Source organism: Pleurodeles waltl, chromosome 5, assembly GCF_031143425.1.
Source record: "Pleurodeles waltl isolate 20211129_DDA chromosome 5, aPleWal1.hap1.20221129, whole genome shotgun sequence".
Lineage (NCBI taxonomy): Eukaryota > Metazoa > Chordata > Amphibia > Caudata > Salamandridae > Pleurodeles > Pleurodeles waltl.
Window position 1 is genome coordinate 474,652,630 of NC_090444.1, and position 25,576 is coordinate 474,678,205.

At 45.2% G+C, this 25,576-nt stretch overlaps 1 protein-coding gene across 5 annotated transcripts in view; it reads right to left on the reverse strand.

Annotated features, from left to right (window-relative positions):
* PLEKHG1 (pleckstrin homology and RhoGEF domain containing G1) overlaps positions 1 to 25,576 on the reverse strand; it is a 273,088-nt gene that overhangs the window by 85,424 nt on the left and 162,088 nt on the right. For 4 of the 5 annotated variants that reach the window (XM_069234291.1, XM_069234292.1, XM_069234293.1 and 1 more), the window contains exons 5-7: positions 22,153 to 22,199; positions 20,321 to 20,471; positions 18,066 to 18,197 (exon numbers count right to left, since the gene is read on the reverse strand). In XM_069234291.1, coding sequence (XP_069090392.1) covers positions 18,066 to 18,197; positions 20,321 to 20,471; positions 22,153 to 22,199 — 330 coding nt within the window. Of the gene's footprint in view, positions 1 to 18,065; positions 18,198 to 20,320; positions 20,472 to 22,152; positions 22,200 to 22,708; positions 22,809 to 25,576 lie in introns of those variants that run through there. The other variant, XM_069234295.1, reaches the window with a different exon arrangement.

Sequence of the window (25,576 nt, forward strand, 5' to 3'; positions counted from 1 at the left end):
GGGTTCTTTAAAGCTGCTGGAAACAAAGTTGCAGCTTTTCTTGGAGCAGGTCCGCTGTCCTCGGGAGTTTCTTGTCTTTTCGAAGCAGGGGCAGTCCTCAGAGGATGTCGAGGTCGCTGGTCCCTTTGGAAGGCGTCGCTGGAGCAGGATCTTTGGAAGGCAGGAGACAGGCCGGTGAGTTTCTGGAGCCAAGGCAGTTGTCGTCTTCTGGTCTTCCTCTGCAGGGGTTTTCAGCTAGGCAGTCCTTCTTCTTGTAGTTGCAGGAATCTAATTTTCTAGGGTTCAGGGTAGCCCTTAAATACTAAATTTAAGGGCGTGTTTAGGTCTGGGGGGGTAGTAGCCAATGGCTACTAGCCCTGAGGGTGGGTACACCCTCTTTGTGCCTCCTCCCAAGGGGAGGGGGTCACAATCCTAACCCTATTGGGGGAATCCTCCATCTGCAAGATGGAGGATTTCTAAAAGTCAGAGTCACCTCAGCTCAGGACACCTTAGGGGCTGTCCTGACTGGCCAGTGACTCCTCCTTGTTGCTTTCTTTGTTCCCTCTAGCCTTGCCGCCAAAAGTGGGGGCCGTGGCCGGAGGGGGCGGGCAACTCCACTAAGCTGGAGTGCCCTGCTGGGCTGTGACAAAGGGGTGAGCCTTTGAGGCTCACCGCCAGGTGTTACAGCTCCTGCCTGGGGGAGGTGTTAGCATCTCCACCCAGTGCAGGCTTTGTTACTGGCCTCAGAGTGACAAAGGCACTCTCCCCATGGGGCCAGCAACATGTCTCTGGTGTGGCAGGCTGCTGGAACTAGTCAGCCTACACAGACAGTCGGTTAAGTTTCAGGGGGCACCTCTAAGGTGCCCTCTGTGGTGTATTTTACAATAAAGTGTACACTGGCATCAGTGTGCATTTATTGTGCAGAGAAGTTTGATACCAAACTTCCCAGTTTTCAGTGTAGCCATTATGGTGCTGTGGAGTTCGTGTTTGACAGACTCCCAGACCATATACTCTTATGGCTACCCTGCACTTACAATGTCTAAGGTTTTGTTTAGACACTGTAGGGGTACCATGCTCATGCATTGGTACCCTCACCTATGGTATAGTGCACCCTGCCTTAGGGCTGTAAGGCCTGCTAGAGGGGTGGCTTACCTATACTGCATAGGCAGTGAGAGGCTGGCATGGCACCCTGAGGGGAGTGCCATGTCGACTTACTCGTTTTGTCCTCACCAGCACACACAAGCTGGCAAGCAGTGTGTCTGTGCTGAGTGAGAGGTCTCCAGGGTGGCATAAGACATGCTGCAGCCCTTAGAGACCTTCCTTGGCATCAGGGCCCTTGGTACTAGAAGTACCAGTTACAAGGGACTTGTCTGGATGCCAGGGTCTGCCAATTGTGGATACAAAAGTACAGGTTAGGGAAAGAACACTGGTGCTGGGGCCTGGTTAGCAGGCCTCAGCACACTTTCAATTGTAAACATAGCATCAGCAAAGGCAAAAAGTCAGGGGGCAACCATGCCAAGGAGGCATTTCCTTACACAACCCCCCCCCAAACGAAAGAGGATGAGACTAACCTTTCCCAAGAGAGTCTTCATTTTCTAAGTGGAAGAACCTGGAAAGGCCATCTGCATTGGCATGGGCAGTCCCAGGTCTGTGTTCCACTATAAAGTCCATTCCCTGTAGGGAGATGGACCACCTCAACAGTTTAGGATTTTCACCTTTCATTTGCATCAGCCATTTGAGAGGTCTGTGGTCAGTTTGAACTAGGAAGTGAGTCCCAAAGAGGTATGGTCTCAGCTTCTTCAGGGACCAAACCACAGCAAAGGCCTCCCTCTCAATGGCACTCCAACGCTGCTCCCTGGGGAGTAACCTCCTGCTAATGAAAGCAACAGGCTGGTCAAGGCCATCATCATTTGTTTGGGACAAAACTGCCCCTATCCCATGTTCAGAGGCATCAGTCTGCACAATGAACTGCTTAGAATAATCTGGAGCTTTTAGAACTGGTGCTGAGCACATTGCTTGTTTCAGGGTGTCAAAGGCCTGTTGGCATTCCACAGTCCAGTTCACTTTCTTGGGCATTTTCTTGGAGGTGAGTTCAGTGAGGGCTGTCACAATGGATCCATATCCCTTCACAAACCTCCTGTAATACCCAGTCAAGCCAAGGAATGCCCTGACTTGAGTCTGGGTTTTTGGAGCTACCCAGTCCAGAATAGTCTGGATCTTGGGTTGGAGTGGCTGAACTTGGCCTCCACCTACAAGGTGGCCCAAGTAAACCACAGTTCCCTGCCCTATCTGGCATTTGGATGCCTTGATAGAGAGGCCTGCAGATTGCAGAGCCTTCAAAACCTTCTTCAGGTGGACCAGGTGATCCTGCCAGGTGGAGCTAAAGACAGCAATATCATCAAGATAAGCTGTGCTAAAGGACTCCAAGCCAGCAAGGACTTGATTCACCAACCTTTGGAAGGTGGCAGGGGCATTCTTTAAACCAAAGGGCATAACAGTAAACTGATAATGCCCATCAGGTGTGGAGAATGCTGTTTTCTCTTTTGCTCCAGGTGCCATTTTTATTTGCCAGTACCCTGCTGTCAAGTCAAAGGTACTTAGGAATTTGGCAGCACCTAATTTATCTATGAGCTCATCAGCTCTTGGAATTGGATGAGCATCTGTCTTGGTGACAGAATTGAGCCCTCTGTAGTCCACACAAAACCTCATCTCTTTCTTTCCATCTTTGGTGTGAGGTTTGGGGACTAAGACCACTGGGCTAGCCCAGGGGCTGTCAGAGCGCTCAATTACTCCCAATTCCAGCATCTTGTGGACTTCCACCTTGATGCTTTCCTTAACATGGTCAGATTGTCTAAAGATTTTGTTCTTGACAGGCATGCTGTCTCCTGTGTCCACATCATGGGTACACAGGTGTGTCTGACCAGGGGTTAAGGAGAAGAGTTCAGGAAACTGTTGTAGGACTCTCCTACAATCAGCTTGCTGTTGGCCAGAGAGGGTGTCTGAGTAGATCACTCCATCTACTGTGCCATCTTTTGGGTCTGATGACAGAAGATCAGGGAGAGGTTCACTCTCTGCCTCCTGATCCTCATCTGTTACCATCAACAGATTCACATCAGCCCTGTCATGGAAGAGTTTAAGGCGGTTCACATGGATCACCCTCTTGGGGCTCCTGCTTGTGCCCAGGTCCACCAGGTAGGTGACCTGACTCTTCCTTTCTAGCACTGGGTAAGGGCCACTCCATTTGTCCTGGAGTGCCCTGGGAGCCACAGGCTCCAGAACCCAGACTTTCTGCCCTGGTTGGAACTCAACCAGTGCAGCCTTTTGGTCATACCAAAACTTCTGGAGCTGTTGGCTGGCCTCAAGGTTTTTGGTTGCCTTTTCCATGTACTCTGCCATTCTAGAGCGAAGGCCAAGTACATAGTCCACTATGTCTTGTTTAGGCTCATGAAGAGGTCTCTCCCAGCCTTCTTTAACAAGAGCAAGTGGTCCCCTTACCGGATGACCAAACAGAAGTTCAAAGGGTGAGAATCCTACTCCCTTCTGTGGCACCTCTCTGTAAGCGAAAAGCAGACATGGCAAGAGGACATCCCATCTCCTTTTGAGTTTTTCTGGGAGCCCCATGATCATGCCCTTTAATGTCTTGTTGAATCTCTCAACTAAGCCATTAGTTTGTGGATGGTATGGTGTAGTGAATTTATAAGTCACCCCACACTCATTCCACATGTGCTTTAGGTATGCTGACATGAAGTTGGTACCTCTGTCAGACACCACCTCCTTAGGGAAACCCACTCTGGTAAAGATACCAATGAGGGCCTTGGCTACTGCAGGGGCAGTAGTCGACCTAAGGGGAATAGCTTCAGGATACCTGGTAGCATGATCCACTACTACCAGGATATACATATTTCCTGAGGCTGTGGGAGGTTCTAGTGGACCAACTATGTCCACACCCACTCTTTCAAAGGGAACCCCCACCACTGGAAGTGGAATGAGGGGGGCCTTTGGATGCCCACCTGTCTTACCACTGGCTTGACAGGTGGGGCAGGAGAGGCAAAACTCCTTAACCATGTTGGACATATTGGGCCAGTAGAAGTGGTTGACTAACCTCTCCCACGTCTTGGTTTGTCCCAAATGTCCAGCAAGGGGAATGTCATGGGCCAATGTTAGGATGAACTTCCTGAACAGCTGAGGCACTACCACTCTCCTAGTGGCACCAGGTTTGGGGTCTCTGGCCTCAGTGTACAGGAGTCCATCTTCCCAATAGACCCTATGCGTTCCATTTTTCTTGGCTTTGGACTCTTCAGCAGCTTGCTGCCTAAGGCCTTCAAGAGAGGGACAGGTTTCTTGTCCCTTACACAGCTCCTCCCTTGAGGGTCCCCCTGGGCCTAAGAGCTCAACCTGATAAGGTTCAAGTTCCAAAGGCTCAGTTCCCTCAGAGGGCAGAACTTCTTCCTGAGAAGAGAGGTTCCCTTTCTTTTGCTGTGTTGCAGTTGGTTTCCCAACTGACTTTCCTGTTCTCTTGGTAGGCTGGGCCATTCTTCCAGACTCCAGCTCTACTTGTTCACCCTGTGCCTTGCACTGTGCTCTTGTTTTCACACACACCAGTTCAGGGATACCCAGCATTGCTGCATGGGTTTTTAGTTCTACCTCAGCCCATGCTGAGGACTCCAGGTCATTTCCAAGCAGACAGTCCACTGGGATATTTGAGGAGACCACCACCTGTTTCAGGCCATTGACCCCTCCCCATTCTAAAGTAACCATTGCCATGGGATGTACTTTTCTCTGATTGTCAGCGTTGGTGACTGTGTAAGTTTTTCCAGTCAGGTATTGGCCAGGGGAAACCAGTTTCTCTGTCACCATGGTGACACTGGCACCTGTATCCCTCAGGCCCTCTATTCTAGTCCCATTAATTAAGAGTTGCTGTCTGTATTTTTGCATGTTAGGCGGCCAGACAGCTAGTGTGGCTAAATCCACCCCACCCTCAGAAACTAGAGTAGCTTCAGTGTGGACCCTGATTTGCTCTGGGCACACTGTTGATCCCACTTGGAGACTAGCCATACCAGTGTTACCTGGATGGGAGTTTGGAGTGGAACCTTTCTTGGGACAGGCCTTGTCTCCAGTTTGGTGTCCATGCTGTTTACAGCTATGACACCAGGCCTTTTTGGGATCAAAGTTTTTACCCTTGTACCCATTGTTTTGTGAAGAGGCTCTGGGCCCACCCTCCTGTGCAGGTTTTTGGGGGCCTGTAGAAGACTCTTTACTATTTTTAGTTTTGGTTGTCTCATCACCCTTCCCCTGGGGAGTCTTTGTGACCCCTTTCTTTTGGTCACCCCCTGTTGAAGTCTTGGACACCCTTGTCTTGACCCAATGGTCCGCCTTCTTTCCCAATTCTTGGGGAGAAATTGGTCCTAGGTCTACCAGATGCTGATGCAGTTTATCATTGAAACAATTACTTAACAGGTGTTCTTTCACAAATAAATTGTACAGCCCATCATAATTACTTACACCACTGCCTTGAATCCAACCATCTAGTGTTTTCACTGAGTAGTCAACAAAGTCAACCCAGGTCTGGCTCGAGGATTTTTGAGCCCCCCTGAACCTAATCCTGTACTCCTCAGTGGAGAATCCAAAGCCCTCAATCAGGGTACCCTTCATGAGGTCATAAGATTCTGCATCTTTTCCAGAGAGTGTGAGGAGTCTATCCCTACACTTTCCAGTGAACATTTCCCAAAGGAGAGCACCCCAGTGAGATCAGTTCACTTTTCTGGTTACACAAGCCCTCTCAAAAGCTGTGAACCACTTGGTGATGTCATCACCATCTTCAAATTTTGTCACAATCCCTTTGGGGATTTTTAACATGTCAGGAGAATCTCTGACCCTATTTATATTGCTGCCACCATTGATGGGTCCTAGGCCCATCTCTTGTCTTTCCCTTTCTATGGCTAGGAGCTGTCTCTCTAAAGCCAATCTTTTGGCCATCCTGGCTAACAGGAGGTCATCTTCACTGAGAGCATCCTCAGTGATTTCAGAAATGTGGGACCCTCCTGTGAGGGACTCACTATTTCTGACTAACACAGTTGGAGACAGGACTTGAGGGGTCCTGTTCTCCCTATTTAGGACTGGAGGAGGGACATTGGCCTCCAAGTCACTAATTTCTTCCTCTGTGAGGTCATCATCAGAGGGGTTGGCTTTTTCAAACTCTGCCAACAGCTCCTGGAGCTGAATTTTGGTAGGTCTGGAGCCAATGGTTATTTTTTTGATATTACAGAGAGACCTTAGCTCCCTCATCTTAAGATGGAGGTAAGGTGTGGTGTCGAGTTCCACCACATTCATCTCTGTATCAGACATTATTTTGCTAAGAGTTGGAAGACTTTTTAAAGAATCTAAGACTGTTTCTAGAATCTAATTTCAAACTTTTAACAAACTTTTAAACTCTAAAAGACAACGCTAAACAGGGACTTAACACACAAGGCCCTAGCAGGACTTTTAAGAATTTAGAAAAATTTCAAATTGCAAAAATGAATTTCTAATGACAATTTTGGAATTTGTCGTGTGATCAGGTATTGGCTGAGTAGTCCAGCAAATGCAAAGTCTTGTACCCCACCGCTGATCCACCAATGTAGGAAGTTGGCTCTGTATGTGCTATTTCAAAGTAAGGAATAGCATGCACAGAGTCCAAGGGTTCCCCTTAGATGTAAAATAGTGGTAAAAAGAGATAATACTAATGCTCTATTTTGTGGTAGTGTGGTCGAGCAGTAGGCTTATCCAAGGAGTAGTGTTAAGCATTTGTTGTACATACACATAGACAATAAATGAGGTACACACACTCAGACAAATCCAGCCAATAGGTTTTTATATAGAAAAATATCTTTTCTTAGTTTATTTTAAGAACCACAGGTTCAAATTCTACATGTAATATCTCATTCGAAAGGTATTGCAGGTAAGTACTTTAGGAACTTCAAATCATCAAAATTGCATGTATACTTTTCAAGTTATTCACAAATAGCTGTTTTAAAAGTGGACACAGTGCAATTTTCACAGTTCCTAGGGGAGGTAAGTATTTGTTAGGTTAACCAGGTAAGTAAGACACTTACAGGGCTTAGTTCTTGGTCCAAGGTAGCCCACCGTTGGGGGTTCAGAGCAACCCCAAAGTCACCACACCAGCAGCTCAGGGCCGGTCAGGTGCAGAGTTCAAAGTGGTGCCCAAAACACATAGGCTAGAATGGAGAGAAGGGGGTGCCCCGGTTCCGGTCTGCTTGCAGGTAAGTACCCGCGTCTTCGGAGGGCAGACCAGGGGGGTTTTGTAGGGCACCGGGGGGGACACAAGCCCACACAGAAATTTCACCCTCAGCAGCGCGGGGGCGGCCGGGTGCAGTGTAGAAACAAGCGTCGGGTTTGTAATGGAAGTCAATGGGAGATCTAGGGATCTCTTCAGCGCTGCAGGCAGGCAAGGGGGGGGTTCCTCGGGGAAACCTCCACTTGATCAAGGGAGAGGGACTCCTGGGGGTCACTCCTCCAGTGAAAGTCCGGTCCTTCAGGTCCTGGGGGCTGCGGGTGCAGGGTCTCTCCCAGGTGTCGGGACTTAGGATTCAAAGAGTCGCGGTCAGGGGAAGCCTCGGGATTCCTTCTGCAGGCGGCGCTGTGGGGGCTCAGGGGGGACAGGTTTTTGTACTCACAGTCTTAGAGTAGTCCTGGGGTCCCTCCTGAGGTGTTGGATCGCCACCAGCCGAGTCGGGGTCGCCGGGTGCAGTGTTGCAAGTCTCACGCTTCTTGCGGGGAGCTTGCAGGGTTCTTTAAAGCTGCTGGAAACAAAGTTGCAGCTTTTCTTGGAGCAGGTCCGCTGTCCTCGGGAGTTTCTTGTCTTTTTGAAGCAGGGGCAGTCCTCAGAGGATGTCGAGGTCGCTGGTCCCTTTGGAAGGCGTCGCTGGAGCAGGATCTTTGGAAGGCAGGAGACAGGCCGGTGAGTTTCTGGAGCCAAGGCAGTTGTCGTCTTCTGGTCTTCCTCTGCAGGGGTTTTCAGCTAGGCAGTCCTTCTTCTTGTAGTTGCAGGAATCTAATTTTCTAGGGTTCAGGGTAGCCCTTAAATACTAAATTTAAGGGCGTGTTTAGGTCTGGGGGGTTAGTAGCCAATGGCTACTAGCCCTGAGGGTGGGTACACCCTCTTTGTGCCTCCTCCCAAGGGGAGGGGGTCACAATCCTAACCCTATTGGGGGAATCCTCCATCTGCAAGATGGAGGATTTCTAAAAGTCAGAGTCACCTCAGCTCAGGACACCTTAGGGGCTGTCCTGACTGGCCAGTGACTCCTCCTTGTTGCTTTCTTTGTTCCCTCTAGCCTTGCCGCCAAAAGTGGGGGCCGTGGCCGGAGGGGGCGGGCAACTCCACTAAGCTGGAGTGCCCTGCTGGGCTGTGACAAAGGGGTGAGCCTTTGAGGCTCACCGCCAGGTGTTACAGCTCCTGCCTGGGGGAGGTGTTAGCATCTCCACCCAGTGCAGGCTTTGTTACTGGCCTCAGAGTGACAAAGGCACTCTCCCCATGGGGCCAGCAACATGTCTCTGGTGTGGCAGGCTGCTGGAACTAGTCAGCCTACACAGACAGTCGGTTAAGTTTCAGGGGGCACCTCTAAGGTGCCCTCTGTGGTGTATTTTACAATAAAGTGTACACTGGCATCAGTGTGCATTTATTGTGCTGAGAAGTTTGATACCAAACTTCCCAGTTTTCAGTGTAGCCATTATGGTGCTGTGGAGTTCGTGTTTGACAGACTCCCAGACCATATACTCTTATGGCTACCCTGCACTTACAATGTCTAAGGTTTTGTTTAGACACTGTAGGGGTACCATGCTCATGCATTGGTACCCTCACCTATGGTATAGTGCACCCTGCCTTAGGGCTGTAAGGCCTGCTAGAGGGGTGGCTTACCTATACTGTATAGGCAGTGAGAGGCTGGCATGGCACCCTGAGGGGAGTGCCATGTCGACTTACTCGTTTTGTCCTCACCAGCACACACAAGCTGGCAAGCAGTGTGTCTGTGCTGAGTGAGAGGTCTCCAGGGTGGCATAAGACATGCTGCAGCCCTTAGAGACCTTCCTTGGCATCAGGGCCCTTGGTACTAGAAGTACCAGTTACAAGGGACTTATCTGGATGCCAGGGTCTGCCAATTGTGGATACAAAAGTACAGGTTAGGGAAAGAACACTGGTGCTGGGGCCTGGTTAGCAGGCCTCAGCACACTTTCAATTGTAAACATAGCATCAGCAAAGGCAAAAAGTCAGGGGGCAACCATGCCAAGGAGGCATTTCCTTACACCATCACAGCTGCCTTAAGGGAGCAGTAGCAACACAAAAGGATGATGGACGGAGTGCTGAACAATGCAAACACTCACCCCCAGTAACAGATCTGGGTTTAATCCATCGTTCTTTTGCTCACCATGCCACCCCAGTTTGGAACCAGCCATATGCAAATCAGTCTTGACCCTGTCCCTCATGGGAACAGTCCAGCCCAAACTGCCAAGCCAGGTCCTGATTTGACCGGAAACAAGCATCCTGGGACCGGTTTCAAGAATAGGGAGCAGTAGCCTGCAACTGGAATCACATCCTGCAATTGGTTGAGGCTCCAGGGCAAGAGGGTGTCATGGGAGTCTGGGCTGCTCATGCAGAGCACTGTGCCTGGGCTAGATATACCTGGATCCCTGGGTTGAAATGTGGATAAAGTGTTGCAAAGTGAAAATTTTCGCCAGCTGAGAACGGTGTAAAGATTATGCAGCCACCAATTGTTCCCTTAGTCCGGCTTTGAGTCAGAATGAAAGGCGCCCCCTGAGGGGTGTCTTATTAAAGTTCTGTGTACACATCAGAAGAGTGGTTCGATTGGGCTAGTAATGGTTCAAGTTGGCAGGGACTAAACTGTGTGCATAAGCAAATGAGACATCAGCAGGATAAACATAAAAGTCAAGAGATAGGACAGGATAATGCTGGTGTTTTGAAATAGTGTGCATTACACGTCTTCCAAAATCTGCTCATCCTACTTGTGGGGAGCCTGTCTTCCTGGACACCCAGTCAGCCTCGGACAGGAACTCTGCCAGACTTGATGCCTTCCCCAAAACGGATTCTTGTAAAGCATGCCTATTAGGCATTGAGAAGGCAATACAAAAAGTTTGAATCCCAGACCACAGTGCAGACAGCCAATGCAGAAATTATTCCGACTACAGCAGTTGAAGGAAGCCAAGGTATGAGCTATGTGATAGTATTTCTGTAACTGAGATGATGGAGGCAGTGGAGGATATAGTGAGAGCAAGCAATATTCAGCAGAGTTTGACGGCCACTGTGGTGGATCTGGATTGACAGCTTTACTAAAAAATTGCTGATGAATGAAATGACTGTGTACAGAAGGTGCACAGGTATATTCAGGTGTACTGTTTCCTTGGACAGTATGAATATTATACAAGGACATAAAGTACTCCCTGTCATAAATTATAAGGATATTGCAAGTCATTGAGGAGTTTCATAATGATGTTGAGGAATGAGGCTGAAGGCAGAGTTCCTTTATAAGGCAGTGGAATCTCTTAGGTAACTTGCAATAGCCTTTTGTGCGCCGGGGGTACCTTATGCCATATAATACATTGTCACACCATCATATTTATCACAAACCACTTAAAACCTTGGTGTGTAGCTCTTTCATATGAAAGAGCGATCATGTTTGCAGAGATGAAGAATAAAAAATAAAATAAACTCTAGCGCAAATTTAAACACATCAAAAACCTGTTAAATATTAGTTGCAAACATATATTAGAACCAGTTCAATACCAGTCTGCTAAAAAAAAAAAAAAGTTGTATTAGCTCATAATGTGGAGAAAAATGCAGAAATATTGTAATTTTTACTCTCTCTAAGGAGTACAAAAAAGTATACATATTCTCTACGCTTGTTATTGTAAACTATTAAAATAGAGCAGAAGAAAGAAAAGCAACTTTCTGGGTTTGGTGCTTTAAACAGCTGTTTTAGTTATGCTCCCCGACCTGAGTGGTTTTCCACCTTGGCTGCTGGCAGCAGGCATTGTGATGTCTGGGCTCAACTGTAATAGCTTATAATAGTCGAGTTCTGACATCTTTCCTTTAGAATCGGCGACTGGGTGCTTTACTAGTCACCAATTATAGAGACTGCCATTTGTACAAGGATTATAGAATCCCATGTATTAGACGCATAATAATCCTCTCCTATATAAGAGAGCTTCTGCTTGCTGTAGTCATATGCACATTGTTTTGGGAGGCTTTGGACTCAACAGCCAAGAACTGGTTGGGTGACAGGACAGTAAAGGTTGTATGCAGAAGAGCCCCCCTGTGGGGACCCCCTCTTAGGTTTTGCTATCTAACTGTGAACACATTTCTGTAATTTCCCCATTGGAGCCACATTATGCCACTCCTACTCAATCGCTCTTTTCAACAGAACCCATCCCTCACCAGGGTAACACAAACAATAGAAGAGATTTACATAGGTGCAGCTGTGTACTCTCTCCAGAGGAGGGAAAATGCTCCAGCATCACTCGCAAACTCTGCTAATGATGTCAGATTGCCCCTTGAGATCATGGACTGGGGAGTGGACCCCTAAGAAAGTAACAGCAGCCATGGTGACTGTCAAGCGGTAGGGAACTCGTGGTAAGAGTGGTGAACATAAGACTATTACATTCTTAGTAATGGGTTTGAAGGCACGTTTCAGCCACATTAAAGTCATAGGAAAAGCAGAATTAAATAAATAAGCATTTACAATGCAACAGGTCTTGCAAATTTCGAACAAGTTATTTGTCATCTTTTGACAACAGCTCCCATAAACAAAAACAAAAGAAAACATGAGAAGAAATGACGACTTAACAAAATAACAGAAAGTTAACTTTAACCTCTTCACTGCCAGGCCTTTTCCCCCTCATGTGCCAAGCCTTTTTTTGGCCATTTGGGGCAGGTTGTGCTAAGGCCCTCATAACTTTTTATCCACATAAGCTACTCACGCCAAATATGCGTCCTTTTTATCCAACATCCTATGGATTCTAGAGGTACCCAGAGTTTGTGGGTTCCCCAGGAGGAGACCAAGAAATTAGCCAAAATACAGCAAAAAATGTGTTTAAAAAAAAAAGAAAATGGGAAAGAGGGCTGCAGAAGGCAGCTTTTGTTTTTCTCCCCTGAAAATGGAATCAACAAAGGGTTTACAGTGCTAAAATCACCATCTTCCCAGCTTTAAGGAACAGACAGACTTGAATTAGAAAACCACATTTTTCAACTCAATTTTGACATTTTACCAGGACATATCCAATTTTTACAATTTTTTGTGCTTTTAGCCTCCTTTTGGCCTGACAGGAATGGGTGTGAAACCAATGCTAGATCCCGGACAGCTAAGCATTTCTGAAAAGTAGACTAAATTCTGAATTCAGCAAGGGGTCATTTGTGTAGATCCTACAAGGTTTACCTACAGAACATAACAGCTGAAATAAAAACAAATTGAAATTGAACTGAAAAAACAAAGCCATTTCTCTCTACATTTTACTCTGTAACTTTTTCCTGCGATGTCAGATTTTCAAAAGCAATATACTGTTACGTCTGCTGGACTCTTCTGGTTGTGGGACTATATAGGGCTTATAGCCTCACCAAGACCCCTAGGTACCCAGAGCGAATAAAGAAGCTGCATCATGCAATGTGTTTTAATTGTATACTCAGTACACAGCAATTCTTTTGCTGAAATATAGAGTGAAAAATAGGTGGCAAGGAAAACTTTGTATTTCCAAAATGGGCACAAGATAAGGTGTTGAGAAGTAGTGGTTATTCGTACATCTCTGAATTCCGGGGTCCCCATAATAGCATGTGAATTACAGGGCATTTCTCAAGTAGATGTCTTTTGTACACACTGTTTACATCTGGAAGGAACAAATGTACAGAAAAACAAGGGGCAATAACACTTGTTCTTCTATTCTGCGTTCCCCCAATTCTCCCAATAGAAATGGTACCTCACTTGCGTGGGTAGGCCCAGTGCCCAAGACAGGAAATGCAACATGGACACATCACATTTTTACAGTGAAAACTGAGTTGTTTTTTGGAAAGTGCCCAGTTGTGGATTTTGGCATCTAGCTTGCCCAGCACCTAGGGAAACCTATCAAACCTGTGCATTTTTGAAAAGTAGACACCTAGGGGAATTCAGGATAGGGTGACTTGTGGGGCTCTCACCAGGTTCTGTTGACCAGAATCCATTGCAAACCTCAACATTTAGCAAAAAAACACTTTTTCCTCAAATTTCAGTGATAGAAAGTTCTGGAATCTGAGAGGAGCCACAAATTTCCTTCCACGCAGGCAATCCCCTCCCCCAAGTCTCCTGATGAAAATGGCACCTCACTTGTGTGGGTAGGCCTAGTGCCTGTGACAGGAAATGCCCCCAAGACAATACATGGACATTTCAAAATTATCAAATACAAAACTACCTGTTTTTGTGGGGGGTGGAGGGGGGGGATGGGCATCTGCGTTTTTGGTCCTTGGCTCAGCAGCCATCTAGGGAAACCTACCAAACCCAGACATTTCTGAAAACTAGACACCTGAGGGAGTACAGGGAGGTGTTACTTGCGTTGATCCCCCAGTGTTTTCTTACCCAGAATCCTCAGCAAATCACAAATTTAGCTAAAAATACAACTAAAAAAAATCACATTTCTCTCACATTCCAGTGTGGGATCACTGCACTACCACCCAACATTCCCCTCCGTCTCCCGATAAAGATGATAACTCATGTGTAGGTGGGCCAAGTGCCTGTGACAGGGAAGAGCCAAAAACATGTAAAAAATTAGGGGGAACCAAAGTGGGTCCAAAATGGCAGTTTGGAAAAAAATGTTTTTAGGCCGACAAGTGGAGCAGAATTTTTATTGGTATAGATGCGACAATGCTGGGTGGTAGGAATTTTGTGGATTCCTGCAGATTCCGGAGGGTTCCATCACGCAAATGTGTGATTTTAGGCAAAGTTGGAAGTTTGCAGGGTATTGTGGGTAAGAAAATGCTGCAGGTGCATGTGAAGCCCATCACCCTGGACTCACCCAAATGTTTAGTTTTCAGATGTGTCTATGTCTTGTAGACTTTTCTACATGGCAGCATCCCAACGTCCAAAAAGTGCAGCCCTCACCATTCCAAGTGGGACAATTCTGAGAGTTAGACAAGCTCTCATGGTCCAAATGTAAAACCAAAACCTAAAATAATCAAATGTCCTCTTGCTTGCTGTTGGGATAAAATCTTTTAGTGTGCAGGGGAGAGCTGAAGGACTGTTACCCCCTTTAGTTGGGGTGGGGGCATAACCATGCCCATACTGGTTGGTAGCCACTACCCACTATTTTTTTTTTAAATTCCCTGGCATCTAGTAGGCTTTCTGCCCCAGGGAGTGGATTGGGGGTAATTGCCCCATCGGCCCACCGGTGGGCAGAACAACTTTGTCCCCATTTATTGGGGGTGGGGGTATGGCCATATCCCCACCCTCTTTTTAAAAAAAAGAAAAATCTTTACTGGAGTCTGGTGGGCTTTATGCCCCCCCCCCCTTTTCTGGGGGGAATGAGCCTTACAAAAATAGGCAGATCTGCCCCCAAGGGGGGCAGAAATGGCATAAAACTAAATTTGCCCCCCAGAGGAACGACCCTTGCCTAAGGGGTCGCTCCCCTTATCAATGTAACCCAAAAAATAAAAAATCCCTGGAGTTTACTGGCTTCTGCCCCACCCCCAACCCCCAGGGGCAGATCTGCCTAATTAATATAGGCCGATCTGCCCCCGAGGAGAGACAGAAATAGCCTCAGAAAGAATGCCCCCCCTTGGGGAGCGACCCTTGCCAAAGGGAGCGCTCCCCTTATGAAAATTTACAAACAAAAAAAAATGTAAACCCTGGTGTCTAGTGGCATTCCTCTGCAGCACAATCGCTTTGTGATTGTGCTGCAGAAATGCTCAGAGAGACATGAAAAGGAATCGAAAAGACTTTCCTTTCCTCTTCATGCCTCCCTGACCTCCCCTGCCCCGTAGTTTCTCCTCGAACCTCAGCGCGACGGGAAGCGACCTCTGATGAGGTTCGCGCGCTGACCTCATCAGACGTCACGGGGACGGGTCAGGGGTGAAAGGGGGGAGCGATTCCACTTCCAGCCCTGCCCTGGGGGGGTGGGGAGGAGAGGCCCTAGGGGGAGTGTTAATGCTTCGCCCGATGGCCGCTAGCAGGACATAATGGTTACATCCGTAGCGCCACGCCACTGGACATAACCATTATGTCCTTGGCGGTTAAGGGGTTAAAAAATAAAAAAAATGAAATTTTCTTTTGCTGCTGGGCAAGTCTTCGCCAGACACAAGCCTTTTGTTTGCGCTGCACTGGAAGTTAAATTGAACAAAATAATACCTCGATCATGTCGGGAGCAGCGGACGGGGACTTGCTCCACACAGAGAAACGGAAATTATGCCAGACATGTCTTGACGAATTACTAGGCTGCAAAGAAAAGTGCCACGCAAACCAACAAATAGTGCGCAACAGACGGGCGCCAAGCCCTTTACTGAACACAACAGCCTCTCCCATACGAGACACTAGCGCATGCACTCGCAAGCTCGACCCTAAAAACGATTTTTAACTTTTTAAGCTCTTGGCAAACATAACAGAGAAATAATGATGCCCCCGAGGCATTTTATTACTCATTTAATAACTTGTTACATGCTACAAATGAAAAGAGAACAAAGACTGGCCGCATCTCTATTGCATTACCGACTCTTATCAAATGGTAAAAGCAATCATATCAGCTGTAAATATTTATTATCTTAAGAGTCCAGTGCATTGCTTATCTCACAGGTGCCTTTTCTGAAGAGGCTAGGTTGAACCCAACCTGGTAAGCCCTAGGGATTGTGCGGATCCGCCGTCACCGGGTCACTTACGTGAAACTCCCTCCGCTAAGGGTACCATGGAGCACAAGGTAGCCGAGCTCACCCGGCAGAGCAGCTGCTTTAATGGCCACTTGCTGAGATATGGACCACTTGATGCAGCTAAACCCAAGAACCAAAAACAGCTGTATGCTGGAAACACCTGAAAAGGTGGCGTCCAAGCTAGGACTCAAAAAGGAACCCTGAAAAATGCAAGAGGGTGAATATTTCCCTTTTAAATAACATTCATTTCTATGGTGAGTGTGCAAAAGACAGTTGTCAAGCTAGCTAATCCTGCAGAGGTCAGAGCTGTGCCAAAACACTATCGATTGGTGTGCTGTGTAACTCTGAAATTTTCTAAAATAGAGTTCTATATTTTTACTTTAACAAAGGCAAATTGGGCAACATGCATAAAGTAAGTTATTTGTTGTGGAGTGGCACGTTGGGCAGACAGACTATGGGTAGTCTGCAGCATTGACTTACAACATTTCGCAATTGTTTCAGTTTCATAAAAGTGTCTAGTGTTTTATGTAGAAAATGAAATGACCCATTCAGCGAAAACAAGTGGGGCCACTCAAACCCTGTGCTGTGTCTATTTAGGGCTCTTCTGCAATAAGGACAAACCATATGCCAACCATCCCCCAGTAGTCAAGAGGCAGTGCCCGCAGTATCCATGAAAGGACCTATTATTGACTGTATAGATGGGGGACACAGGGTTTCTTTTTCTACAGACCCCAGATGCCTCGTCTGGAAAGATCTGGCCCTTATAGAATGCGACAGTCTTAGCCCCAAGCATCCCACAGACATGTGCCAAAGAGGATTGAGCAGCCCTGCACAGGAAACAAGGGGTGACGTGGAAGACATTGACATAACTGGTTTTATAAACTTCCCCAAGCCAGACACTGTGAACTGAGGGAAACTTGGCACAGGCCACTATAGATGAGCTCGACCAGCAGCGATGTCCCGCTGTCAAACTGGCGTCAACGGACTGGAAGGCAGCAACTCTGGTGTAGTAGAAAGTCATCTTTGCTATCCAAGTGTCTGCAGGCAGCAGGTTTGGGTAGCATACAAGTAGGCTAGCTGGAGGGAGCATAGAAATCAAGTCTAAAGTGAGACCTATTGATGCAGGTGCTTTTCTGCAGAAACCCATGTTATGGGTACAGATGCCGTACAAAGGACAGACAAAATGAATACAAAGATGCTTTATTATACTGTATGGTTTGGGCTCACAGGGTCCCTGATTTAGATGTGGTAGTGTTCAACTGAGGGATCACACATATATAAACCCAATGCTGCCTTGTGTGATATGGAAGCACTGTTTACAGGTAGAAGGCATGAGTTAGTGGTAATACGGCTGTGCCTCCACAAACAACCAAAGGGAGGTCTTGATACAGTTAGTCCTGTTATGAAATTGTTGAATTCATCCAGTTATTACATGGTTTAAAGTTAAATATTGATGGAAATTAGGATTTTCAGGTACTTCATGTTATATTTTCAAAAGAAATTTTACCTGTACCCACAACACGTGTTTCGAGGAGCACCCTCTTTCTGAAGGTCAAAATTCTTTCGCCATGTGTAATCCATAGGTCAATTTCAAAATCAAAAATGTTATACTACCCCAAAGCATTGCCATTGGGAGTATGGAAATGAGCCATTTCCTTCTTTCTTCCACCGCGACATTGATCAATGGATATGGATTACCCATAGTGAAATCATTAATTTCCATTAATGAAGATTTTGCTTTGAACTGTGTGATAATAGGATGGAGTCAACAATTTCGTAACAGAACTAACTGCATCAAGACTTCCCTTTGGTTGTTTATGAATGTACTTGACGCGCCAAGTGGGTATTGGTGCATGAGGCATGCAGGCACTGGGCTACTGATCCTTTTTCACTCAGACTTTGGAATCCTACTGCTGTGCTTTGAGACACACACTGGTTCACAGTGATTTTTGGGGGTAGTCGTATCTTACTTCTGACTTAGGTGTGAGTTACTCCCGAGTAAGACACACTTACTCATAGTATAAGGCTTTGTGAATCGACCTCATTAGGCAGTGTTAGGCAGGTTTTCTGTGTCCCATCACAGCTATCTCTGCCTAAAAAATGCAGATGTTTTTCTTGATCTGTCACGACAAAGGGGGACTTGAAGCCTTCCTCTGGTATTGGAAGGCGCTCCGGATGGCATGAATTCCTACTGAGAGCTCACCTGCAGCCTGACTGCATGCTCGTGCTTCCTCTTCATGTCGTTGATGTGCCAGGCCACCCTCTGCATGGTATCGATGGCTTCCAGCACCACATCGTAGCCCTCGATGTCCTTTTCCAGGCGGTTTGCTATTTCCTGGCAGAGAAGCAAAGACATACAATCTTTACCAAAACTAGTCAAACTTGGAACATTGTGGACCATAAACAGGTGGAACTGGGGGACAGCTGGTTGACTGCATGGCTCTCTCTGACATTGGTACCCAAATAAAGTACATACATCCTTATTACAGCGCTTAGAAATGGCATAATTACGGTATGAAACGCTGTATATAACAAAATAACAATATTATTACTTGTGCAGCCAAACCCCCATTTGTGGCAGGAGTGAGGGGGGAGTAGGAGAGGTGTAAAGGCTATGATTAAATGGCGAGTCAGCCCATCCCTATTCAAACTTGTGACTCTCAGCTTACCATGAAGGGTTCCCCGTAGCCATGACCTCCCGACAGCAGGAACGGAATCCAAAAAAAGTCAGAGACTTTACATACAATATCCCTGCCACGTTTTCAAATTGCGCTATCCCTACTCTACCTTGCAAACACTGACATTAATATTAAGAAGCATAAGTCACCTTGCAACTCGATACAGATGTAAAGCAACTCTAGGCAGTCAGGTTCTGCTCCCATTCTATTTCTAGTACGGAGCTTCCTAGGACCTTCAGGAAAAGTTAATTTATCTGGCTAGTGGAAAACTGCCCCAGAATGCATCTCTCTGTAATGTGATTTTTTTTACATTGTGATACTGATATGACAAAATGAACTGGAATTGAAACATGTCACTCATATTGTATTTTAAACGGGAAACAAACACTTAAGATGTTAACTGTCCAAAAACCAGCTCTCGCTGTTATGAACCATTTACAATGTGTGCTTGATAAAAATCCAGTGTAGCAGCATAAGAAAAATGTTTGTGCTATTCATAAACATGTTTTGGCATGTCGAATGCCTAAATGTGCACATAGAACTCGTTTCTAGTTGAAGTCAGCTCCGCAGTAAGGATTTTCATGCTGACCATGTTTGATTTTAAGATTGAATTAAACTTTGAAGACCTTGTTAATGCCAGGATGCTTTGTCTGTTTCTTTTTTGACGTTAACTTTTGGTGAAGAAACACCCACTAAGAGTACCATCATTAGAAAATGACGTGGTATATGCTGTAGCCACGTGTCGTGATATTTGAGAAGGAGATGCTTCGGTCGTTAATATGAAATCCCAGTACACCGCATGTCTCCCTGCTCTTCAGTCTCACTAATAGAGCGTTATCAACAGGATTTCGTAAAGTGGTACAGAATGCCCCTTTCTCTGTTCCTACTACAGGAAGCACAAATAACAAATATATTAGAATAGATATTGAGTTACTTAAACCTGAAGTTCATTCAATCATTGCCTAGTCTTTACTGACCACTAGATGGCGCTGTGCACGCACGTTTCATCCCCCATTCAAGCAACTCACCCGTTGCCGAAGTTCTTTCCCCTTTCAGACTGGCAATTCCAATTCCAAAAATAAAATAATAACATTCGGACATTATAACCTGACATAAGAGGTAGTCAGGAGAGAGGGTGGATAAACAAGGGGCTAACATACTTGGACCAGACGTAACAAAGTGATTCAAGTGAGTCTTCCATAGGCTTTTTGCACAATTAAACATTACATGTTGTAAGGAAGACATTTTGTTGGGCTTAACTTTACCAAATCAGCTTTTAACAGTAGCTAGCTTGTGGTCATACTTTTGTTCTCATATTACAGCACAGGGGTATGCACGTGGAACGTAACCCGAATTACATTATCTTTGCAGAGGTTTTGTAAACAATATTTTGGATACACAGGATAAGACATTTTTGTGATTTCAACATGAACAGAACACACTGCTTGGTGCAATGCCGCCAGGAAAAGGGCTGTGATTCACACCAGCAGACAGAAAGGGCACAAAAACAGTGGCTGGGGTCTATGTCTCCTACAGACATTTTCAGGCAAGTAGCAAGTCAGGAAGACATTTATCTTAATTAAGGACTTTGCAGAGTAATCATGTAACAGTATGTTTTAAGGTTCTTGTTCTGCTGTTCTGAGTTGTAGGTGTTATGCAAATACAATAGCGTCAGGTTTACTTTTTGTTTATTTTCTACATTACCATTTAATGCAGCTAACAATTAACTTCTGTGCCCACCCCCCATCCACCTCACATCGGACATCCTGTTAAGACGTACATGCAGAAGTAGGTGATATTTCAAGATGCGCTGGACAGGTTTCAAGAGATAGGAGCCTAAGGGGAGGGAGTGTTGTAAGACTTCCTGCCGGTCTCGGAAGAACTTGGCCACCATTTTGTTCCTCATGCACTCCGTTAGTACAGCCACAGATCTGCAAGCAACAAGAGTGAAAAATACATTTCCACATTAAAACAGAACTGTCGCCTAACAGCAATCCGAATCAATATTAGAACAAAGACATTTAGACAATAAGATTCACAACTAGGGAGTGCAACACAAATACGTCTGGTCACTGTCTATTTTGTAAAGTATTTTCTCCATCTTTGGTAAACAAAATCTTTATATCACTAGTCAGGAGCAAAGGAGTGCTCTTACCTGCAGATCTGATCTTGAATGCTACATTTGGAAAATCTCAAACATAGCTCTCTGCCTAGAATTGGGGTCACTGGATTTAAGCAATTATGCGCTCGCTGTGTTTACTACAAAAGTATTTATTCATCGCATTTGCCACATAATCCACTATTTGCTGCACAATCGGCAGATTCAACAAAAAATCTATTACAAACATCTAGCACAAACACACCAAAAGATACATAAATGCTGCATATGAAAGAAAATATAGATCCTGACACTTTGCAAAGGGTAACTTCAAAAGTTAATAATTCACCTTTCACCTTAGCTTGATCTAAGTGGACTTTTCATAGGTGATCATTTCACCCAGATTGGTTATTAGCTGGTCAGCGGGATATTAACATAATCCAGTCAAAATTCCACCTGGCAAAGGCCAGTTCCACTGGTAAAGGTAACATCAATTAAAAGTAAACTTCATTTTGCAGCATGAATTCTCTTCTGGATGTACAATGCTGTCCATTATTCTGCCATCTAGTGGTTGGATACATAAAGTTGTGTTCTAGTCTTTTTTTCCCCCCCCTCGGGCCACCATCGACCACCATTTGGTGCTTAGTCCCGACCTCCATGTTAATCAAACCATACTGCTGCCGGCTTTTTTTCAAGGAGCCAAAGACACAAGCAGAGAGAGCCCGCCAAACTCTGGATGGCCGAAGGGCTCTAATGTACTGCTTACAGAAGACAAAAGCATTTTGCAAGGGAAACCAGCTTTTTGTGTCATTTGCCAAAGCAAACAAGGGCTCACCATTATCCAATGCAACCATCGCCGGATAGATTGTTGCCACCATCCAAGCGTGCAGTGCAAAAAGTGGGTAAGCAGTTAACTACCAAACCCAGAGTGCACTCAACCAGAAAGAAAGGCGTCACGCTGGTCTACCTGGCAAACATACCTATTGAGGAGATCTGCGCTGCAGCAACCTGGGCATCTCCACACACCTTCGCAAAACACTACTGCTGGAAAACTACTTCTACAGGTAAGGAACCATTTCATTATTTGTTAATAACTCAGAAGGCTTTATTTACATTTACTTTCAAGGTGCTTAGAAACAGTGGTATACCCTTGCTTTGTAAATCTACAGTAAAAGCCACTTTATTTATCCAAGCATCTCAACTGTGCTGCACATTGTACAAATATGCTACTGACAATAGTCAACTCTGCGGCTGTTCGAGCGAAATGAAATGACAGACATTACAAAAGATGATATGAAAAATCCGCATTGCTAACATACCCTACCTCCACAACATAGATTTTGACTAATGTTTTGTTACAGCTGTCGTTTTATTCTTGATGTTGTTATGTGAAAATGAAAACAATGTATGGAGTCCTGCGGTCTAATTGGCATTTTAAAGAAAATATAAAAGCTTCAAAGTCAGCATTAAAAGGATGTAGAACAAAATGTTTGATCTTTAAAGTAGTTTTTTACCTTGGATAATTGGTGCAGTATTGCGTGTATATGTGGAAGTCTTCACTCTGTGGATGGAGTAAGAGTAGAGAACAGTAAGTATTTTAGGAGTGATCCCAGTACTTTTACATATTTTGTAAAGGTGCATTGACTATAGGAAGTTACATAAACGAGGATACTTATATTATTTTGCAAACACTCCATGCACGAACTTGAACAAAAAAAACGTATTGTAAACGGCAGCTCCGATATACAGACTTAACTTACTATATACAAAAAACATTTGTGATGAACTAAACAATTTGTAGTACTATCCCCCTGACATATTGCACATGTTTACACATTTTGAAAATGTAAGTATTACATACTGGATTCGAAGGTTACCACATTACAGCATTATTTTCGACTTATTCAAAGAATAGTTTTTATAAAATACTGAAATGAAAATTTCTATATAATCAATAATAGATGCTAAGCTCCCAATAATCGCTACGTGATTATTTTCTCATGATAGGTGTGTTCCGATGTAAGAATCACCCGTTATTAAAAGCATATCATAACTACTCATTTGTAATACCTCATTACAAGAAGCAGTGATGTCTAGGCAGGGTGAGTATAGGAGGCATGAACCTGGCTGCTACAGCTTCTTAAAGAGGGGACCCCATGCACGTGAAGACATCCGCCTGCCACAAACTGAAAAGTAAAACAGTTTCACATAAGCGAGCCGAAGGCCGCCATGAGTGCAAAGCAAACACAAAAAAGGAAACAGAAGTTCGCTCGCAGTGAAATGTATTGGCAAAAGTGCAATTATCCATGTAACCGGCGAAAGAGCAATTATCCAAATAACCGGCAAAAGTGCAGTTATCCATGTAACGGGGTCGATGCCATGTAAAGCGCTCTACTTCTGCCCAGCAAGATCGTGCTGCTTATGAAATAAAGAGAAGAAGTAGTGCAGAAACCATACGGAAAACATGGAGCCTCATATGTTTTCAGTAGTTGCCCGGTGCGCTTGAGGCAGGCTAAACTCCGGAAAAGGAGTGACATATGCATGCTTTTCACTAATTAAAATCAAGCTAATTTTAAAAGGCAAGCCCACCAAACAAAGTGATGGGCTTGACATGGGCATGGTTAAAAGCCCACAGAGAGATCACACTACGGACAGAATGCTTTGCCCTCGACCCTAAAAAGGACTTCAAGGTGGCAACTCACCTCAGAATTCTATGCCCTATCAGTGGCATGCAGCCTCTCCCTGCTGTTGGACACACTGCTCTCCTTAAAGTCGCAAGCAATCTACCTTTCCATCCAGAATGACTTTTCATGATGGAAAGGACAGATCTCTCCATAGTGCCCAGAATGCTCTGTGAACTTCATATTTAGAAAGTAGCATAGGAGGTTGCAAGCTATACAAGTTAAAAGGAACTTCACCTCAGAACCGTAGCTTCAGGGTGTTTGGGGTGGTATTTGGGGTGTGACAAACCTCAAATTAATAGATTTGTGGCTTGGAAGTTGGATCTGGGGGCCCTTAATCGGGTCTGCTAGGTCGGTGTTCTTTTTAGGTTGAGCGTGCATGCGCTCTGACATGTTGTAATCTATATGGGGTTTTAACCATGCCCACCACACTCCCATCACCATCACTCATTCATGGGCTTGCCTTCCAAAAATCCTTTGTTATCATTGGTAAATGCTTTATATTTGTCCCTCCTTGGGGCAGTTGTGTTCCTGCCTTGGCCATCAATTCTATTACATGGATAATTGCATGTTTGCCGATTCACTTGACTGAGAGCAAACTTATTTTTCCTTTTGGGTGACTCCTTTGAGCTCACGCTCATGGCAGCCACGGCACTTTGCATCGGCTCACTTATGTCAACTGTTTTACTTTTAACTTTTAATTTATGTGGCAAGAAAAGTCCAGTTAGGAATTTACAATGCTAATAGTTCTAACTCGAGCAAGGACAAGACATATTGAATTGCAAATGCTTGTTGTTTTTGTCATCTGATTCCTCGAAGATGTTTTAATTTGTTCATTTTGTGAATCTGGAACTTAAATATATTTAGAACCAGATTTACAAATATTTTGTGTCGGGTGCAGCCCGACCCAAAATCCATTTTGGTATGTATAAGGCTACTCAAATGTTGATTCACATGGTTTGAAAGAAAATGTAATGCAATGCAGCCCACAGTGCTGTTTTATGTTACATTCCGTCCGGCAGGCACACCGTTGGTGGTCCATGGGCGTTCCTGTGCATCAACACATGAATTTGACACAAACCCATACTTACAAAGAGTAGACGCCATGTGCTTGCAACAAAATGGTATGCCTGCCTGAAGCTGGAATAACAAGGAGAATATTTTTATTTCTCCTTTTTATTTCTTCTGCAGCACACAAGCAAAGGCAAAAAAGCCCCCAAAGATATTTTGTGCAGGAAGGTACCTCTTCCTTCACAAAAACTATCTTGTCCGTGCCTTGGCTGTAGGCAGCCCAAAATGTGCCGGGGTATGGTGAAAGCAGAACTGTGCCGTTTGTTTTAAGATATGGTGCAATTCTGCTCTCTTCTGGTGATGCAAGGCAGCAAAGCAACTTTCCTTGCTGTACTGAGTTGTGCCACTTCTTTGTAAAAACGCCATTTGGCGACAGGTTTACCCCAAAATTAGCAAATCTGCCCCATTACAATACTCCCTGAATGGATGCAAATTCACTACTTTTTCGAATTCACAAACATTGGCAGTAATAGGCTTGGAAAGCTACACCAATCAGTTTTTTCCAGGCATTTTACTGGCAATCAAACACCCAAAAGGTCACGAGATGAATGCTTGCAAATAAGTCTAACCACTGTCAATCACTTGGTGTAGCATTCTAAACCATTGTTTTTTTGCCCTAGCGTCACTCTAGACAGATGCTCTGATTTAGGCTTTCGCAGATGGAGGAAAGGCAGGGTTGCAGAGGACTTCTCTGCCTCTACTCCGCCTGCTAAATTTAGAGATGTCTGCCAGCAATGAGGAGATCTATAATCATTGGCAGGAATCACTGTCATGGTGATTTCGGTCAGTGCATGAAAAGTTTAATGAATGGCTCTGTCAAACATGACTGCTGGCCACCAAACTTTTCTGAAGCGTTTTATTTGCCAAAAAATAACTCCCAAAGCGGGAGTTTGTATTTGAAAAATAAATAAAAAATGTCCCCCAAACCAGTTTTCTCTCATGGTGTGCAGGGAATTTTTCTTTTTTTTTTTACTGTCCCTCGCCATCAGGATATACCTGGTGGTGAAGGACAAGGGGAAAAAAAGACATCTTAGTGCCCACTCTGAACAGTGTGGAAGGCCGGATGGCTTAATTCTGATGGCACCTGCTCTGGGGGCCGTTAAAGTAAGTTTTACATTGATAGAGTAAATTTTACTTGCTGTCGGCCCAACTCAGAATTAATTGAGCAGTGGAGGTCGAGTCTGGT